An 18,725-nucleotide genomic window follows, 5' to 3' on the forward strand; every position below is an offset into this window, starting at 1 on the left:
TACAAAAACTATCATGCAAAGGATGTTAAGGGTAATTAATGGTTTCAAAACACTGCAAACATGATTAGGTTGAGCTAAAGCACAGATAATCTATTCTACTCTTTACTTAAAATAGCCACCAAACAGATTTCCTATTCAATAAACGGCACTACCTATTTTCTAAATAGTGATGAACCCCAAACTGAGCAAAAATAATTGCTTACCCTTTAAACTATTCTGAAGTTATTTCTAAAAGGCAACAAAAATTCACTATTATAAAATGCCAAGTATAAGGTTATTTTTATTTGCAGAGAACTACAAAAAGGCTAACCCAAGTCTTAACAGACACTTGCATTAATAGAGATATGATGAAATCACAAGACATGAAGGCAAAACTGCAAAAAAGACCAACCAACTCCATATCTCAGCAACCACTGCTGACAGGACAAAGAGAACTGAAAGAAGCTTTCAATTCAGTCTCTAGGACTAGTGACTACTAATGGGGGAACTTTAGCTCTTGTGCATAAAGATGGACTGTAACCATGCTAGACTGTTTCTTCTCAGCCAGGTTTCTATAATGTGTCAACAACAGATTTCTCTTCTGGAATAGTCATATCCCAAGTGATCTTTTGAATCAGTATTTACTGCTGATACAGTGCAGTAAGATCCCAAGGGGATTCATTATCCAAACATTTCTCCCTCTTGAGGATGCAAGACTTTCACCTTATTTCAACAGTACTTCACAACACAAACTAAAAAAGTCACAGAGTATTAGCAGACAAAGTAAACTTGGAAGGAAGGGAGGATGGATTCTACTCACTGACAAAAGAGAAAATTAAAAGTTTTTGTTTGAAATACAAAGCTTAGCTTCCCCTCTGTTAAAGAAACCTGAACTGGAGTTTACCCAAGGTGCCAAAGTACCCAGACATTATGTAATCTGTGGATGATATTTCCATGGAGGTATCTGCATTGCGGTAATTCTTCAGAGTCACAGTTAAAGACATAGGCTTCACTTTACAGACAATAAAAAATCAGTTAGTGGCTCAAGACACCAACACAGAAAGTTGCACAGCTGTACAGAATAATTGAGTAACTGTGAGAGGACAAGGTATTTCAATCCTAGCCACAGCTAGCTGTCTTCAAGACTCTCTTCTTAGGCAGAGAACTGCGTCTTTTTCCACAGTATTTGCTATTGTGCTGCTTCTCCTACTTTATCTAAGGAAGATGATTAACTAAATGAGATTTGGCTGAGGTACCAAACAATTGGAGACTATGCATTTTGGATGCATTTCCATCTACTAAATTTAAACTTGTAGATAGTATCTTCCTGGCAAATATTGCCCTAAGCTTCTTTGTAAGTGATTATTTTCTAATATCAGGGTACCAAAGTCAAGATGTGTTCTCGTGTGAAAGCAGGGTTCACAAGTGCACACTATTTTCCCACGTGATGGATTCTTCACGTATAACTATGTACAAGGTCATCTTCCTCCAGGGACCAAGTAAAAGACAAGGTTAATACCAATCAAACACTCACTGGCTAGACCTTGTCTTCCTTGATTATTCACCCCGGTGGCCACTTAAAACATATCCACCATCCTCAAAATTACATGAATAAAGATACTATGGGCTTAGGGTTAATACCTCTTGAAGCATAAGGGATGCTAGTTGCTTAAAGTAGTTGCTTAAAGGGATGATACTGCACTGGACTGCAGTTAAGGCCCACTCAAACATTTCCCCTTGCTCTCCAGTAATGTAAACTATTCTATGAAGTTCAAATGGAATATCAATCTGAACACACCCAGAAGCCAACTACAGATAACCGAACCTAAGCGTCAAATACTGCCAGTCAAAAAGGGTAAAAAAAGATGTATTGCTACAACAATGCAACAATGGCTGGACTCCAAGGGAACAGCCAGCCAGGCGTACAGGCTCTTCATCAATGACCCACAGCAAGTTCTTACAACCAGGTCATGAAAGCACATGTGCATGTCATGCCTTTACTGCTGACACCCTGGAAACGAACCCTTTCAGAACTTGCATCACATTTAATATGCACTAGCAGACCTACTCTTCAAAAGGTATGGCGTAACTTCATGTATTTATTCCTGCTTTCACCTTCTATCAATTTGCAACGAGCTCTGCAACTCAAACACTGCTCTACTGGCCCATGTGCAGTCAAAGCAAAGGCAGAGTCAAGTAAGAAGAGTGAATACACAGTTCAAAGCAGCAAATGGTACCTACACATATTATCAACTGCTCAACATATAGTAACAAATTGTAATTTACAACTGAAAGAATGTGAGCCTTAGGCCACAGTGGGGCTCCCAGGAAGCAAGACACAGAATTAAGTCTAAGACCTGTCACCCACACTGATTTACAAACCGAATCTACAAGTGCACTGAAAGGAATTTAGAAATCTAAGAATATGGGTGGAGTTTTTGCTCATGAAAAGTAATTAGTGGCCAAACAGCAGCCACAGCTCCTGAAGTCCTGAGTGCCTCAGGTATAGCTAAAGGTAGGCCTGGGATGGGGAATGAAGACATGTGTCTATACAGCCCACTGGACAGATGGGGAAATTTTTTAATATTCTAATACGTTCACTAGTTCCATAACTTTCTGTTTCACACCACTTCAGAGCATGGTAATGTAGGAAAACAATGTAGGAGTTTCTTTAAAACTATAGAAATTTGACAGTAGTACCTTCTCCTCCTCTATTTTTTGTTTTCTCTTTTCTTCTACTGCTGCCCTCCGTTGTTCCTCTTTCTGCTTCTGTTCTTTTAGCTTTCTCTGCCTTTCTTCTAACTGTTTTTCATACTGGAGTTTTGCTTTTCTCTCCTTTTCAAGGATTTGTGTCTCTTTGGCAGCTGCAAATTTTTAAGAAAAAATGAAAATCAAACTTAACTACTTACAGATATTACAATGCAACCTACAGGCAAGAGACTATCAAGCAAAATATCACCACTTAAAGCTAAAAGAAGAGTAGCTTGCAGAGCTGGATGACATTGCACATGTCGATGGAGTCTTTAATTCTGTCCCCAGGTTAGGCTGGAATCAGAACCTTTCCTGCCATTAGACTTTACTATCTAGACAGGAATGTCAGGATATGCATATACCCTCTGTTAAGTATATACTTTTTTTGCCATCATAATAGTTGAAGTATTTATAAGTAAGTAGTAAGTTGAGTATCAAAAGGCAGAATTTGCTATGTTGCGATTTTAATCTTTTTTTAGAACAAGATATAATGAAAAGATTTAAAGCACCAAGTGACAAGATAGGAAAACCCCACAGTTACTGCACCCAAGTTCAAAATAGTTACATTGCTCTTCTCCACAGCCTCCACCTAGGAACAGCTGTGTGCAGTTTAACAGGAAGCTTCAAGTCCTGTGACAAAAAGCTAGTGGTTGAGTACACAGTGGAAGTACTTTCCACAGCTAGACAGATAAAACTAACTGAGAGACCAGATAATTATACCAACAATACACAGGCAGTATCTACATATATACTTCTGAATTTATATGCATCTTAGTCCTATCCTCTCTCCACTTTAGGATAACACAATCATTCCTGTTGCTGTGTGACTTTGCTTTTACGTTAAGAAACAAACATAGAGGCCAGAGAGACAGCACTCCACACAAGCTGGGAGGCCAAGAACCAGGACTGCAGGGCATACTGTGACCCTTTCTTCTCTTGCTGCACACACATGCACTGATTCACATCAGAAACAGCATAAAGCTGGGCAAGATTTTACGCTCTTCTCTAGATCTCAGATTCTTTGCTAAGATAAAGCGTATACTGCTGACACTTCAATCCAGGAGTCATTTCACTGTGCTAGGAAACAAGGGAAGCAGTGTTCAAGGCAACCAAGTCATTCAACTAGCTCAATCTTTTTTAGTTTTCTCTGAAACAGTGTTCCCCAAACCTCAGTCTCGAGGGCTACAGGAAGTAGTTCTAAGCCAAAAGTTTTACTTTCTCAAGTGTTTTTGTTAAGGCTTTCAATAAAAAATAGGCTGAATTTGCTTGGTGGTCACTAAGAAATGGACATACAGCTTCAAGCAGCTAAAGGTATCTGGAATGTTTTCCTCTCAAATCTAATACTTCTCCATTCAGATTCACAAATGGTCACTGATGCAAGACCAAGAGCAGACCCTGTCTTTTTTTCCCAGCAACCTGAAAAAAGTGACCGAAGAAGGAATAAGAGGATAAGTTATTAATAACAAACGTTTTAGGAAATGATATTTTAAATGAAACATGAAAATACCATGCTGCTTTTCCCGCTCTTCCCTACGTTCCCTGGCCAGCCTTTGTCTTTCTTCTGTTCTTAGAGTGGAACCATCTATCACTGTCAAGAGAAAAACAGAAGACATATAATTGTCAGTTATTTTGAATATTCATATTTAAATAAAAAATTTGAAAGTCTTTACTATCAAAATGAACCTTCCTGAGATACACATACCACCAAAGCACTGCACACTCTATAGACATTAAAGATGTCGTCTGAAAGATTCATAGGAAGCTAAATACCCTCCTTTTCCCCCTTTCCATTCTCTCACAACCGCCATTCTGCTATTTTTACTAGGTGCAGCAGAAAGCAGACACAGTATTAAAAGGCCCAATGCATACAGTCAAAAGAAAGCCTGAGCAGAACTCAGATTGGTGAGAAGATACCCTTATTCCAAACTCAGCTCTGATCCTCATTCTTGTTCATATTAATTCCTATGATCAAGAATTACAGGAATCTAGAAAAGCTCAATCTGAGAACACATAGTTCACCATCGTCACGACAAATTCGAAGTGCTGTAGGATAGCTAGTTTGCAGGCTAAGCAGAACCAAGACTGCTTAAGTCTTTGCATGTATAGAAACTTGAATTTCAGCAAGAAGTGAACCGCTAACCTGACAGAGAACAACAACAAAAAAATCATTTAACTTTGTTGTTACGCCCTGCTGAAAAGATAGGCAACTTCACCAACTGAACTCTGAGCCAGTCAAGAACAAAGTCTGTCATCAAAATCAGACCTTCAATGAATCTACAAACCATCTACCAGGTGCTTTATGCTATGATGCCTCCTGAAGAAAGAGCATCAAACCTCTTTTTAAAGATGTTTTATTCATTCTCTATTAACTCTCTCTTGTGAACCCAGTACTTCATTAAGAACAATGACTAATAATTATACCTGGTTTAGTTGCTGTCTTTATGTTTATTGAGGTCTGGACTGCAATAGGGCTAACGCCACTTTGGCTTCTTCTTTCTTCTGCTATGGCTTGGGCTGCAGCAACTGTGAGAAAGAATTATTTCATATTAATAAAAGCTCTACAACCAAAACTCATGAAATGAATCTCTAAAATAAATACATAAAATTCTTTTTGAGGTTGTGGATACTTTTATTAAATAACTAACTTGGGACTACTCAACTTGTAAGAAGAAAAAAACTTGTTGAATGAGACTTCAGACCTGGCACAGCTTTTCTTTGGAAAAACAATTAGGAAACCTTGTGTTTTAAAATGCACAGCAAAGCACTATAGTTTTGTTTTGTTTTTTTTAATCAAACGTATTAAATAATTTTTCTAACAAGTAAAACAGTATTAAACAGTATTTAGAAAAGTTCTAAGTCTGACTTACATTTGTATTTGTGGGCTGAACACATATATGTAATAGTCGATTAGCACTGGTGGAATCACATTCTAACGAGACCCAAGCAGGGAAAGGTTTATGAAGACCTTTCATTATTTTGTGACATGAAACAAAGCGGACTAGCTGCATAAACAATTAAGGGATGCTTACAATGTACTTCTAAAACTGGATCTTCCAAAATAATTTTCAATTATAAATTAGATTCGAAAACAGTAATTTGAGCATTTGTGCAGAGACCCATTCACCTTATTCAAGTCTTGCCAAGGTGAGCACAGTGAACTACAAGGCTATGACTCCTGGTTAATCATACAGAAATGAAATGCTAGCAATATTAATTTCATCAAATAACAAAACCCATTAAGATGTCAGGGAGACTAATTTACTGTATCGCTTTCACAGATTTTCTTTATTTTGGTATCAACTTTCACTTTAACTAATCACCTTTCAGGCTGTGAAGGTGAAGCGTTACAGAGAAATCAGGCAGGGCAGTCTGTAAGACAGCATTACCCCATTTCCCTGCACAGCTTTCAACAGGAGTGTCCTTGCAGCACTGACACCTTGTTCTCACCTTGGCTGACAGATAAGGGAGATCAACTTGGTTCTTACAGAAAAGCCCAACTTAGGGGGGAAGCAACAGAATACACCACGCAATCAACCAAACATGAGAAAGCAGAAGTTGATGCCTGTTCTAAACAGAAAAGGCAATCCACAAAAGTAACACATAACGTGCTGTGATTTCAACTATAACATGAAGGGCGAATAGTAGAATTTGGTGTCACATTAAAAAAAAAAAAAAAAAAAGACGACAGCTTTGCCAATGATCTCAGGCTTCCCTTTAATAGAGTAGTGCAGAATGCAAAGGAGGAAGGAAGAGTCTCCCTCTTCTCCATGCATTGCCATGACAACTAGTTGTGTCATGGTAATAACCCTCCCTAAGGCTGTGCCCATGAACAATCACCTCAAAGTGTTTAATCCGATGTGATGTCAGTGATAAATGCTGATTACAATACTTATTCAGCAACTCTAAATTGTCACCCGCAGCTGTTGCCATGTCTTGAATTAATTTTTCATTGCAGCACCAAACAAAAGTCTTCCTCAGTTCCATCCCATACGTCTCTGAGGCTCTTTTCAAACAAGTCAGAGACCAGATATACTGCGACACGGTAAGATTACCAATTGGCAAAGAGAACAGCTAAAAAAGGGCTCACTGTAATTTCACTATGTAGACCAAAAGTCAGTCAAAAAAGCTGATTTTGTACACTGTAGCACATCACATGGATGGGAATCTAGCCCAAAAACTGACCAAGTGGAGAACAACAAAATTATACATTCTCAATACAATTAGATGTGAAAACAGCCTGAGGAAAAACAGCCTGCTGTAGGTTTTTCTGAGAGCAAAAATATACAGTCAGGTCATTTATATCCAACAACACCCTTGTAGATGACAAAGGCTTCTTCAAATAACATTTAAAGTCAAGACAAATACAGAAACATTTGTTGCATCTTTTCTTTGCTCTCCATCAGCAAGGGAGGAGAAACAGAAGGTGTAGAGGCAGACTGAGCCAATTCAACCCAGCCCAGATGGGAAACAAGCCCAGCAGAATAAATTCACCCTACACCAGGTTTAGTTAAGACCAACACGGGAATTCTGCCTCAACTCTCAAAGTTTAAACATCCAAATTTCCGTAACAAAGTTACGGTAAGAAGCAAGCTGCAATTTAAACAAGTACAATATGAATATTTTACTTGCAGAAGTATTTTATTATTAGAAATCTCGCTGAACAAGCCAGTCATAATGGATGTAGGGGATTATGTTTTATTTATTAATTAAAAAAAATAAACACTCGAATAAAGTTCATGATTAGAAGGCACTCATTTAAAATGTGTCATATCTGCAAAGCAATTAGTTCATCTTAATTAAAGTTGCAAAAAAATTACTGAAGGATCTATAGAATAGGAAAGTGGGTTACAGAAACAGTACAGCTTGCAGAGGACACAGAGGTGAAAAAAGTCTAGAAATAGCCAAAGGATTTTGTATGTCAGGGTTTTTTCTGTATGTCAGTTAAAATATTTGTGTTCACCGCTTGATTATTTGCATAGAAACAACAGGATTTAAAGGCACTAGGAGTTCACCTTCACATTACACAGAAGCAATCCATTTAACAGAAAGTTAGAATTAAAAGTGAACTGGGGATTTGAACAAAAAATTATTAAAAGGGGAACAGCCATCACATTAGATGCATCCCCAAGATGTGTAAGCTCAATTTCACCAAGTCCCAGGTCAACAGACAGGTTTTACATCCCTTGTCAATTTTATGGTAAATTTACAGTATGAAACTGTGATTTTCAAAATCCACATTCTACTACAGTACGAGACAATGCATTGCATACTGTTGTACTTTGCAACCTTTAAAAGAATACAGATATCTCTTAATTTTTAATTCATTTAAGTATTCTTTGGCACAGATGCCTAGGTTTTTTGCTTAGTTTTCCATAAGGAATGTAGCAGTCTGCTATGGAGCAAAGCTTCACTGAAAATAATTTTACACAAAAACCTAACTACCTTTGTAAAATAAGCCTAATATTTCTGGAATTAATCAGGATACCCCAGAATGGGAAATCAGTTTACAACCATTTCACTACAACCTGTGTCACATGCTGTATTACTGGGGAGTGCCTTCATGAACATTTTCAGCAAACTTCCTGGAGAAGAAAAATTCTCTTAGAGGCAAATTAAATCTTATTTCTATTCTGAGCTTCCCCTCCCACAGTAGTCACTAGAGTCTTTCACAATTATAATCTGTGATGAGCATAATGTGTGTGTTTATTTTACTGTCGTCAACCTCTAAATACTTCAGCTAAAATTAATAAAAGTACAAGCCACACATGTGGCCAATAATAAGTTGTATTTATGCATAATAATATAGGGCTGTTAGGTAATTTGAGAAGCAGTTTTCCTTCTGCACCCTCATCGCTGTTTAGCACTATGTGTCTGGCCAAGTGTATCATGGATAAACCAAACCAACAGAAGCACCAGGATCTGGCCACTGCTGAAGGCAACGTGCCAGTTGAAACCAGCTCTCCCAATTTCACCTTCCAGCTCAGGACCATGCTAACTGCACAGGTATGGTGCTGCCTCCCTTGCACTGAGCATGATAATACTTCCCTTTGCCGATCAGGTTTCCAATATGCCCTGAAGAGACCAGTGCTAAAAATAAAACTTTATTTCTATTTTAATCCTTGCACTGAGTTAATACCCTTGTCCCTTGCCAAGGCTGTCAAAGGACCCACACAGTTGCTGTGCTTAGTAAACCTCATCAGAGAGGAAACCAGCCCCATCCCTTCACCTCATGAGGTTTAGGGCTTCCATCCCATCGCCTCTCCCACTATCTGTGACCCACTGGACACTGCCCCACTTGCTCTTACCGTGCCGAATCAGAAAGGATAGCAGAACATGCTGACTTTCACAGCAATCCTTCCGGTTCTTATGATTTAATGACTCATCATGCAAAGCAAACAAACAAAAAAAATCCCAGACTCAGCCTTTGAAACAAAAGTTAGGAGGTCTCCTGAATGTTAAGCATTGTTATGAATCTAAACATTTACATAAAAGTTTAAAGCAGGTAACAAGAAGTCAATAAGCAATCCATAAACCAAAAGTGAACTTTCCAGTAAAATATCCCTGATTTTATAGCAAACTGTGTCAAATCTGCAAGATGTCATTTTTGTCTTGCTCTACTACAGGCAGCTACTGTTCATCTAGCAGATTGTAACCTTTCTCAGTAAAACTGTTCAGATTCTCTTTTTTAATAGTTTTTGTACATGCTTTCAGGAAAGACAAGTGAAGTCAGCATTCAAGTTTGAGATTTCTGCACAGTCTTTTAAGCTGATTTCCACTAATTATTTAACACATTAAGACATGGATGGATCCAAGATCTTATGTTAGTTGCTTGAAAAATTGGTTTTACAACATTACTCCTTGTTTAAAGGAAACCAGAAGGATGAACCCTCACACAAACAGGTGGACACCACAGAAAGTTTCTAAGGATGAACAGAAAAGCCCTCTCTGTACGCCTTCCTCTTTCCCTGCTTTCCCACTTCTGTCTTTTCCTGTTGATCCTCACATCCCATCTTTGGGCTGCAAGGACTGACAGGCTCCACAACCAACTACGTGAGCCTCCCAGTAGGCACCTTCTGACGGACCAGCTGGAAGGCAGATGGTTCTCCTGTTTTGTCTGGGCAGTCACCAGATGGGAAGCACACAGATCTCCAGAAAGCAGTGCACAGTCTCTCAGCTTCAGCAGGCCAGAAGAGCTTCCTGTTGTCTTACCCTTATTCCAGACTCTATTTGCACACTTTCATTCTATATTTATTCCCTGCATGGGTTACCTATTTTATGTATTTTCCTCTCCTTAAACCCATTTCTGCAGCTAATTCTGTACAACAATCTGGTTTTCTTCCCAATGTTCAAGGCATCTTAGGAAGATTTCTTCAGTTTATCACAAGTATCAATCCCACTGGAAAACTTTTGACACAAGCATTCCTTTATAGTATATGAATTAGCAGCTCCACAAGTATTTAAGACACATTTGCAAGAATTTACTTATCCTTCAACATCCACACTCAGATTAAGAGCTGGAAACATTAAAAAAACCCCCACATAATTAACAAAACACTACTTCTCTCTTGTAAGTAAACCTAAAAAGATATGGTTGAAGCAATCTTAAAGACATGTTGCTGTATTTTTTCAGCCTAGGGCATGACCAGAGAGGCACCAGGAAGGTTGCTAGTTAATTTGTGGCTTAAGCTTCCCTAGGGGAAGCATATAATCTAAACCAAACTTGAATGTAATACAAGCACAGATCAAGGAATCAAAATTTGTCCTGAAAAGAATTGGCAGCCATCCCCAAAACTTTCTAGTCAGAGATGCTATAGCACTGTCCAACAGCCACACTGGACACTATCCTTAGTCCAAATGCTGCTGTTACGGGACTGTGAATGTATCTCCTATGGAGTCTTACTGATTCCTGCTGCCATTCGTATTCTCTTATTTTTAATGTTGCTTACACTGCTCAGACAAGAGATGCTTTTCTCTACTTCATGGGAAAAGCAACTGACAGCACAAAGCTCAAAGAGGACAAAGAGATGTCAGCAACTCTTGCAGAAGCTATCATAACGTTGGTAAGAAGCACTCTGGTACTGTGCACACAGGGCTGATACACTAAACCCACTCCCTTTACTGGAAAAGGCTCCCAGCTTCACCATTTGGGGTTCTTTAGGACATGTTATGATTTATCACTTGAAAGAAATTAAACTGAACCACAGCAGATACTCTCACCCACTGGTTTTCAGCTGCCTTTATTTTCCCCTTTGCCACACTCTTCCCCCAGCTTCTTCCTCACCTTCCCAAAGAAATGTGAAAAGGCTCTTCATTCCACATGATCCACTTGTCACTTTTTTTTTTTTAAAGAACACAATCTTTTACCATCTCTTTTGATACGATTTGTATAAAAAGACCCCCAATGGGGACATTTCTCTACTTCACACATTTCCAACTCTCTGCAAGCTTTAATACAACTGAGATAATTTCCCTGTTCTACCTGGCATTAGTTATTAATCTGTTTATTGCACAGTGCTTACCAAGCTTATCTGCACAATGACCTCTCTTCAGAGTTGATGCTTCCTGCAGAAAGGATATATGAGCCTTACAGTCCCAATTGTGTTCTTTAGCAAACAGCCATGCATTGCTGTCTTGTCTTTGCTGTCTAGAAGCACAGTCTTCATAAGACACAGCCACAGGGAAGCTAGAGTTTTGGAAAGGCTGGAGTGCTCATTATGTTTCTCAGTGAAAGAGCAAAGCACTAAAGTATTTGTACTTTCTGTAAAATTCTCCACCAGAATGCATTAAGGCTGCATTTTAGATGTAAAGAGAATATTTCTGCATGGTTTCTGTGGGTTGGCAACTACAAACTCTTCTTGTCAACTGCAAAACAAACAGAAATTACTTTCACCTACCTTGAGTGATTACTTTTAAAGATATATTAGACACTGACTGCAATGCTGATGCAATAAACTATGACTAAAAAGTCCCTTGTGAACCTTCCTAAGTGTAACAGAAATCGGTATCTACCTGATTCTGCATAGTAGAAATTCCAAAGTATCCTAAAACATGGGACTAAAATGAAAGCACCTTATATAATAAATATGCCCTTACATAATTTCAAGTGAATTGATTGTGAAATTTATTAGTTATGTGACATAAGTTAAATATTTATATATAAGTGTATACAGGTTAAACACTCCAAACCTGACAGAATTATACAAGGTTTAACAGCTACAGAAGGATGCAAGTGGTAAAATGGTGGAGTTTTAAACAGAGTGGAAGATTAGTACCTGCTCTGCTGTGGAGATCATTTTCTTTCTTTAATAACACTTTCCGATGCCTCAGGCTCCTAAAGTACATTAGAAGAAAATTTTTTAACATGTTTTGTCCCTCACATTGGACTGGCTTAACTGGTGTGAGAGCAGTCTCACTGCTAACCTCCTCTGAGCAGTTTAGTTCTCGCCATAATTCTAGCTCAAGTGTTGGCAAAAGCTAGGCAGTCAGAAAATGCTTTACTCCTCCAGCTCTGGAGGCTGCCTTCACCTTACTCTTGCTCACACTCCTGCACAGCCACTGCAAAAAGTATCTTCAAGACAAACTTCTGCTCTCTTCTTCTCTTTCACATCTGTCTTCCCTGTTGTATGATTTATTTCTTTTATATAGCACTATCCATAATACTGGATATTGGCCAATTTCTATCCACTACTTCCCCCTTTCCAGAGCAGTCTGGTTTCTTTTGCTTCCTTGTAAATGCTTTAGTCCTCTTGTTTGCAGGCTGGCTATTGTTTAATACACCCAGCCCAAACAATGCCAGCAAAGAACACAGCCTAGCACTACAAGTCACAACTAACTTGAGACAAAACCTGTGAAAACACTATTCTTAGCTTTCTTTAGTTGGAAGGATAATAGCGGCTTTACATGATGGCAGTGAAAACTACTGCTTTTGCCTTTTAAACTTGATGAATTTCTTATGACAACTTTAGAGGTCATTCAAACACCATCTCTGCTTCAGAAGAGGGACTGCGTTGGCACTTACCCCCAAGAGACCAGCCCCCTGACTCAAATCAAATCACTCAATAAGCTGTGCACTAGAACACTGCTCTAAGACACTGACAGGTCTGCAGAATGTTTAATGCTGTCTAAAACAGAACACAGTAGCGCAAAACATAAGAGGAATTATACCGCACGTTTTCTTAAAACTCTATGCTTACCCTAACTAATTAAAAAATGAAAGCTCTGAGGCATTCCACTACAAGTAATGTAAGACCCCATCAAATCACAAATCAATCCCTGGTGCAAAGAGCTTGAAGAATGGGTTAAGTGAAAAATGACAAACAGGTGTAAAAAAACCTAAGCAGGATAAAAGGGCAAGAGAGACCAATAAAGAGACTATATTTTTGCTTCATTCACGACCTAGTGGTAGAAAGTCTTTCAGACAAATCTGAACGTGAGGAAAGTGATACTTGCTGATCTGGTCTGGAAATGACCATCCTTAGTTTTGAACGTCCAGAACACAACTTGTATATCATTTATCAACACTGTGCTGCAAAAATATGTCCCTTAAAGAAATTCTCTTGGCAAAACTAAGTAGAGGACAAACTTTCAAATGACTGTGTTCTATTAAATTATGTTCTTTAAGTATACAGATCTCTACAGGATTTCTCTACTCTTGTAGCCAATTTCTCTTGGACTTGGGAGAGGAATTTTAACACTTAAAAACTTTAAAACACTTGCCCAGAGAAGGCAATTCATAGGCCACTACAGTATCTTTGCTCCCTCACAAGATTCAGGTCAGTGCATTTAAACAACAGAGGTTGTCTGTAAATTAAAAGCCAGTTACGTACTCATAAAACAGTATAATAGAAGTTCCCTGGGAATTATGAACCCAAAAAACACTGCAAGGAAAGACAGAAGTATGCTGAGCATGGCTAGTGGTAACTGTTTTCTTCAAAGGCAACTTCAGCTGTGGATTCTCCACCTAGAAAGCAGAAGTTCCAAACTGACTGGAAAATAAAATTAATTTAGAAGAAAACAAATGTCAAGCAGCTACGCCAGGCTTCTTAAAAGCAAATGCCTGCATCCATTTATGTACACTGTGAACACACAGGCATATATAGGGTGGATGGCTGAGGCATTATGCAGGGCAGCTGAGGCTTCTCTTTCAAAAGAAAATGCTTTGAGTAGCATTTATTTTTTCTTCTGTGAATCCCACACTCCAAACAAGTTAATCACCAGAATCTAGAACAGTTTTAATTACTGGACAGACTTATGCAAACACATCGAAAGCATATCATCAATTAAGAATTACCTGGTTGTAAGCTATGCAATTGAAAGCTAAATGGTGCTAATTTATTTGTGGCAGACCAAGAATTCAAAATCCCATTTGTTTTTAAAATATCGCAAGTCATCTGATAGGTCATATTCACAGAAGTCATTAAAACTGCATGCTCAGAATTTAATTTGTCAGGATATCCTTTCACAACAGGACTGCAAGCATCTCCAATTATTTAATCAAGTTTAAAGACAGACAGCAGCATTTGAGGCCCCAGAGTATTTCTTCCATTTATCTCATAATTACCCAGTGCTTTTCTTCTTAACTCTCTTATCACTTTTAAGAAGTGATAATTAATAATAGCATAGCAGTACTTTAAATATTTCTACCTGTTTTCTTTTTGAAAACCACAAGTGTATAAAGCAGCAGCAGTCCTTCATTCTAGTCACACTGTAAGGCTATGTACAGTTAGGGATAGTACAAGCCACAGTATCTCTGGACTGTCACTGTTAAGAGTTATGATCCTTGAAGTCATTATTTGTTTAATACTTCCATCTGAATTGGAGCATGGAATCTTGTGTAACTTTAACACATGAAGAAATATGTAGAGAATGGAACATTCTGTATAAGGAATTTTTAAAAATATGTTGTATAGGCACATGGTTTTGAATTATTTTTTTTTCTTTGTAGCAAGGAAGATTTCTTTCTTGAATGCATTTGGAAAAATCTCAAGAATTTAAAGTTTTAAATTAAAATAAAACCTTTTTTATAAACCATTTACAACTGGAAGTAATCTTCAAAATGTTAAGCATCTAATATGTAGCATACATCTTTATGAATTAGCATGAAATTATCCCTACTCTGTACTATTGCATTTCCATGAACAAGAAGAAAATGAAATTAAGGCTTATAGCCATTACAATTACATTAAGTTCTCAGCCTGACTTGGGATTGTTCTCTCTCACCACTGGGATCTATGTGAAATCCAATTTCTGTGCACTTCTTTGCATTTATCACCTTGGCACCCTGTAAAGCAGTGTAACTACTCCCGCCACGCAGGGGAAAAAAAAGATGAAGGGCAGAAAAACCTTATAAGACCCTTTCCAAAGTTACTAGGAGCTTGACAAAACAAGACCTGGTGAATGCCAGTTGAATGCTAGTCACTGGGCCACCTTTGCTCCACAGAGTCTTTCATACAAACACCATCAAGTAGAACAACTGAACATTGAGGATGCTTTTACTGTAGCACCCCCATGCTATCAGAAACCTGGCAAAGGAATAGTTCCTTCGTCTTGCAGCTTCCCAGACAAGTTTTGAAGCCTACCTCTACTGACAACCACTCTGTAAAAAACAAAATATAAAAGTAAATTCTTTCTCTTGCCAGCAAGCAGCTCTGATGCAGAGGTCAATTAACTGGTTAAGTGACTGACAGACACTTGTGGATCCCCAACAATGTTCTCTAGACATCACTCACCATCTTCTCTTGTGGGACTCTGTCACCAAGACTCTGCCAAAGCGTTCTCTAGTACTTCCACAGGTGTTGGTGCAAAACTTGTGTCTTAAGTTACGTTTTGTAACTCTTAACTAAAGACCAGACAAATCCACGCATGTTCCTGACTACTTGCTTGAGCAGTGAAGTTTCAGTATTAGTTATCCATCCAGCCTCCTTTTTTGTGCCAATTCTGTGTATATGTGTTTGGTAAAGAAGTTACCAGGAACTGTTCTCCAGGCAAGACAAAGCCAGACAGTGTAAGTTACAATGGGAGAAACAATTGATCAGGTGGAATGAAGCTGTTATTTTATCAGACAGGTTCCAACCATGTTGAGCTTGGCCACGGAGGTCACACGAATTATGCCCGCAGCTAGATTTGTTGAAAAAGGCACTTTATTTTTTGTCCCAGGTCCTGAGACAGGTTTACCAAAAGATCACATAGGTCTTAGAAAGGAAAATATACATATAGCATTTTAATATACTGTTCTGAACAATATTCACAACAGTGACTCAATACACTAGTGGAAATCCTGCCAAAAGCTCAGCCAAGCTCTGTCAAAAGCAAATACACACTCTCTACCACTGGTACAAGAGACAGGATAAGAGATTTTAGTATTTCAGTGAAAATGAAGATAAAACAATAAATGTAGGCTACAACAGCTTAAATTATATGTATTTGTATTCTGATTATCCATACCACTCAAGAAAAACCTAATTTACTGGGTAAACCACAAGTAACTGGCTACTCCCCTCTTCTCAAATCTTAACAAGCTCAGCAGTGCTTATGGTATTAGAACAGGAGCAAAAATTCCTCTTCATCCCTGAAGGATGACAGCAGCAAGCATGGATCACAAGAACAGAGTAAGCAACTGCCATTTATGCACTGCTGTTTCACAATGTACAATCACAATTCATTCCTAATGTTAAATGACGTTCATGGATCATTGACAGAAATGTTAACTGGCTTCTAGCTGTAGTAACAAATTCTGCTTTTTGTTGTCCACCTAAATTAAATAAGATTGGACAGGGATGTAAGGGCAGAAAATTATTGCAAAGGAATTGTAGAACTGGCATAGCAGGCATGATTTGGCCTGCAGAGTCTTAATTACAGTTGATACTCAAAGAAAGAGAAACACCTTTTCCTCACCTCAATACTAGCTTGAATTGGCAAATAAAAGATTCTCTTTAAACTTACCGCATTGGTACAGAAGTTAGTAATAAGTGGTACCATGGGATTCTACACTTTCAAGGCCTAAAACAATCAACAAGCACCAATCAGCTACAGATCAAACCAGTATTAAGAGGCTGGTAACAGAGAGCAGAGAGGCAGGGAACAAGAACACAGCAGTCCTGTAATAAGGATCAACAAAGGAACCTATGCAAAAGGTAACTACAAAATATATATACACCTCCTAGCCAGACTACCAGGAGCTGTGGTTTCTCAGCAAGATGCTGCTCATTTATATTTATTCTTTAAATGTGAGATTCCTAACTAGAAGTTCATTGGCAAGTGACTGAAGGTGCACAGCACTATATTTGTTTTGTATAGATTTTGTTCTCCAGATTGATTAAGACAGCAAAGTACACAATTGCCCACAGAGCAGCAGAAACTGGGTGCAAGTATTCTAGTTAGCAGGTATTTTGGAACCTTCTCAGAAGCTCCCCATGCAGCAAACTGAACTTAGAAAGGCAGAAAGTTATGTCCCTCTCTGAACCTACCGAACTGTAGGGTGGGACAGAATGACGTTCCTCCCGCTGTCTTTTTTTTTTTTCTACATCTTCTCCAAACAGCTGCGGTATCAGACTTGGTTGCTGCTCATAACTTCTCCAAACAACAGCAAATACAGCCGCAATTATCTTGCAAATTCCACTGTTAACCACTGGATTGCAAGGACGATTTCTAAACATCATCTGCCTTCCCCAGAGAGTGAGGGAATGCTACTGACAAAAAGTCAGGAGCAGAACTGCAGCGACCTGTACAGTGACAGACAGTATTGCTTCAACTCACATAAGCAATGAGTTTATCTTCTAGCAGATAACTGCTAGAAATGCATTCTATCTAAACTAAAGTTTAGATTCTGGTTCAGTGACTCCTAACCCCTCAGGGAAAAAAAATTCAAGGTCTAGCCTTTCCAGGATCTAGTGAGGGTTTTTATTTTTTTAACATGATGTGCATATCTAAAGGGAGATGGAGCTGCCTGCTTCAAGGAACATTTCACCTCTGGTTTCGGGACCAAATCTAGGTTATGACAGCTGTCAGCAAACACGGGTGCCCTTCTTTAAAGAAACTTAGGAGCGCCAGTATAATTGCATCCAACACACAAAAGAAAATTCAGCAGTTCTAGCAGGGAGGATTAGGATCAAATAGACATGGCCTGTGCAGGTGAGAAGCACTATCTTTTGGCAGACTGTTCTCCTTCTGGAATACTAGATTGTTTTAATTTTGAAAGAGAAATAAAACGTAATTAAATAATATTTCTGACACACAACACAACGAAGAAGAAAGACTGCCAGATGAGAGCTGTGCATTCAGGACCCTTTGCCAGCACTCTTCTTTATGTAATTACATAGGTACATGTATCTCTCAAGCGAGAGGCTGTTAAGAGTAGTTTTTGTACGTAGTCCAAGTTAGTTTAAATCAAACCACTTTTTTTTTTTTTTTCTGGGATACGAAGATGTTTATCTTTTCTAATGGCTCACCTACAAAGCTAACTTGTGGGGATGTGCCATGAAATTATGCTTGGAACACACATCACGCATGCACAATACTCATTTCAGAGTGCCATAATTATTAAGGACCGTCAGTATAAACAGGCACATAAACACATCTAAGGACAAAACCAAAACAGAGTTTCTTTAGCCCTCAAGACACCTGTTCAAAAAAGTTAAAAGAAAAATAAATTGAGGCGTTATCCAATCTTGGATTACGAGTCAATGCCACGGACTGTCCCCGTCTTCTGCGCTCGGAGCAGCCACCGGACACACCGCTGGGACAAGCCATCTGCGATAGCTGCCAGCCTGCATGCAAGAGCCGCCAGAGAAACCGAGAAGTTCAGACCGTCAAGAAGTGGTGAAAAATGGGCGACTCGTGTAACGAAGCAGTCCTGCAGCCGCCTCTGCTGCTGCCTACAAGCGGCGAGAGGTCCCAAGTCAGCACTTAGCGCCTGGAGGTGGGGGAATGACGCCCGGCAGCCTCGCAGCCCCGTCCGGGCCGGCGGGCGGGGAGAGGGGCTGTGGCCGGGCAGCCCC

At 38.9% G+C, this 18,725-nt stretch overlaps 1 protein-coding gene across 1 annotated transcript in view; it reads right to left on the reverse strand.

Annotated features, from left to right (window-relative positions):
- The window catches only part of MAP7D3 (MAP7 domain containing 3), a 46,683-nt gene that overhangs the window by 27,519 nt on the left and 439 nt on the right, over positions 1 to 18,725 (reverse strand). The window contains exons 2-6 of the mRNA XM_026848809.1: positions 17,196 to 17,248; positions 12,003 to 12,061; positions 5,152 to 5,253; positions 4,238 to 4,318; positions 2,680 to 2,843 (exon numbers count right to left, since the gene is read on the reverse strand). Of these exons, the coding sequence (XP_026704610.1) occupies positions 2,680 to 2,843; positions 4,238 to 4,318; positions 5,152 to 5,253; positions 12,003 to 12,061; positions 17,196 to 17,248 (459 nt within the window). The remainder of the gene's footprint in view (positions 1 to 2,679; positions 2,844 to 4,237; positions 4,319 to 5,151; positions 5,254 to 12,002; positions 12,062 to 17,195; positions 17,249 to 18,725) is intronic.

This window comes from Athene cunicularia (genome assembly GCF_003259725.1).
Source record: "Athene cunicularia isolate RWA chromosome 4 unlocalized genomic scaffold, athCun1 chr4_part3, whole genome shotgun sequence".
NCBI classification, from domain to species: domain Eukaryota; kingdom Metazoa; phylum Chordata; class Aves; order Strigiformes; family Strigidae; genus Athene; species Athene cunicularia.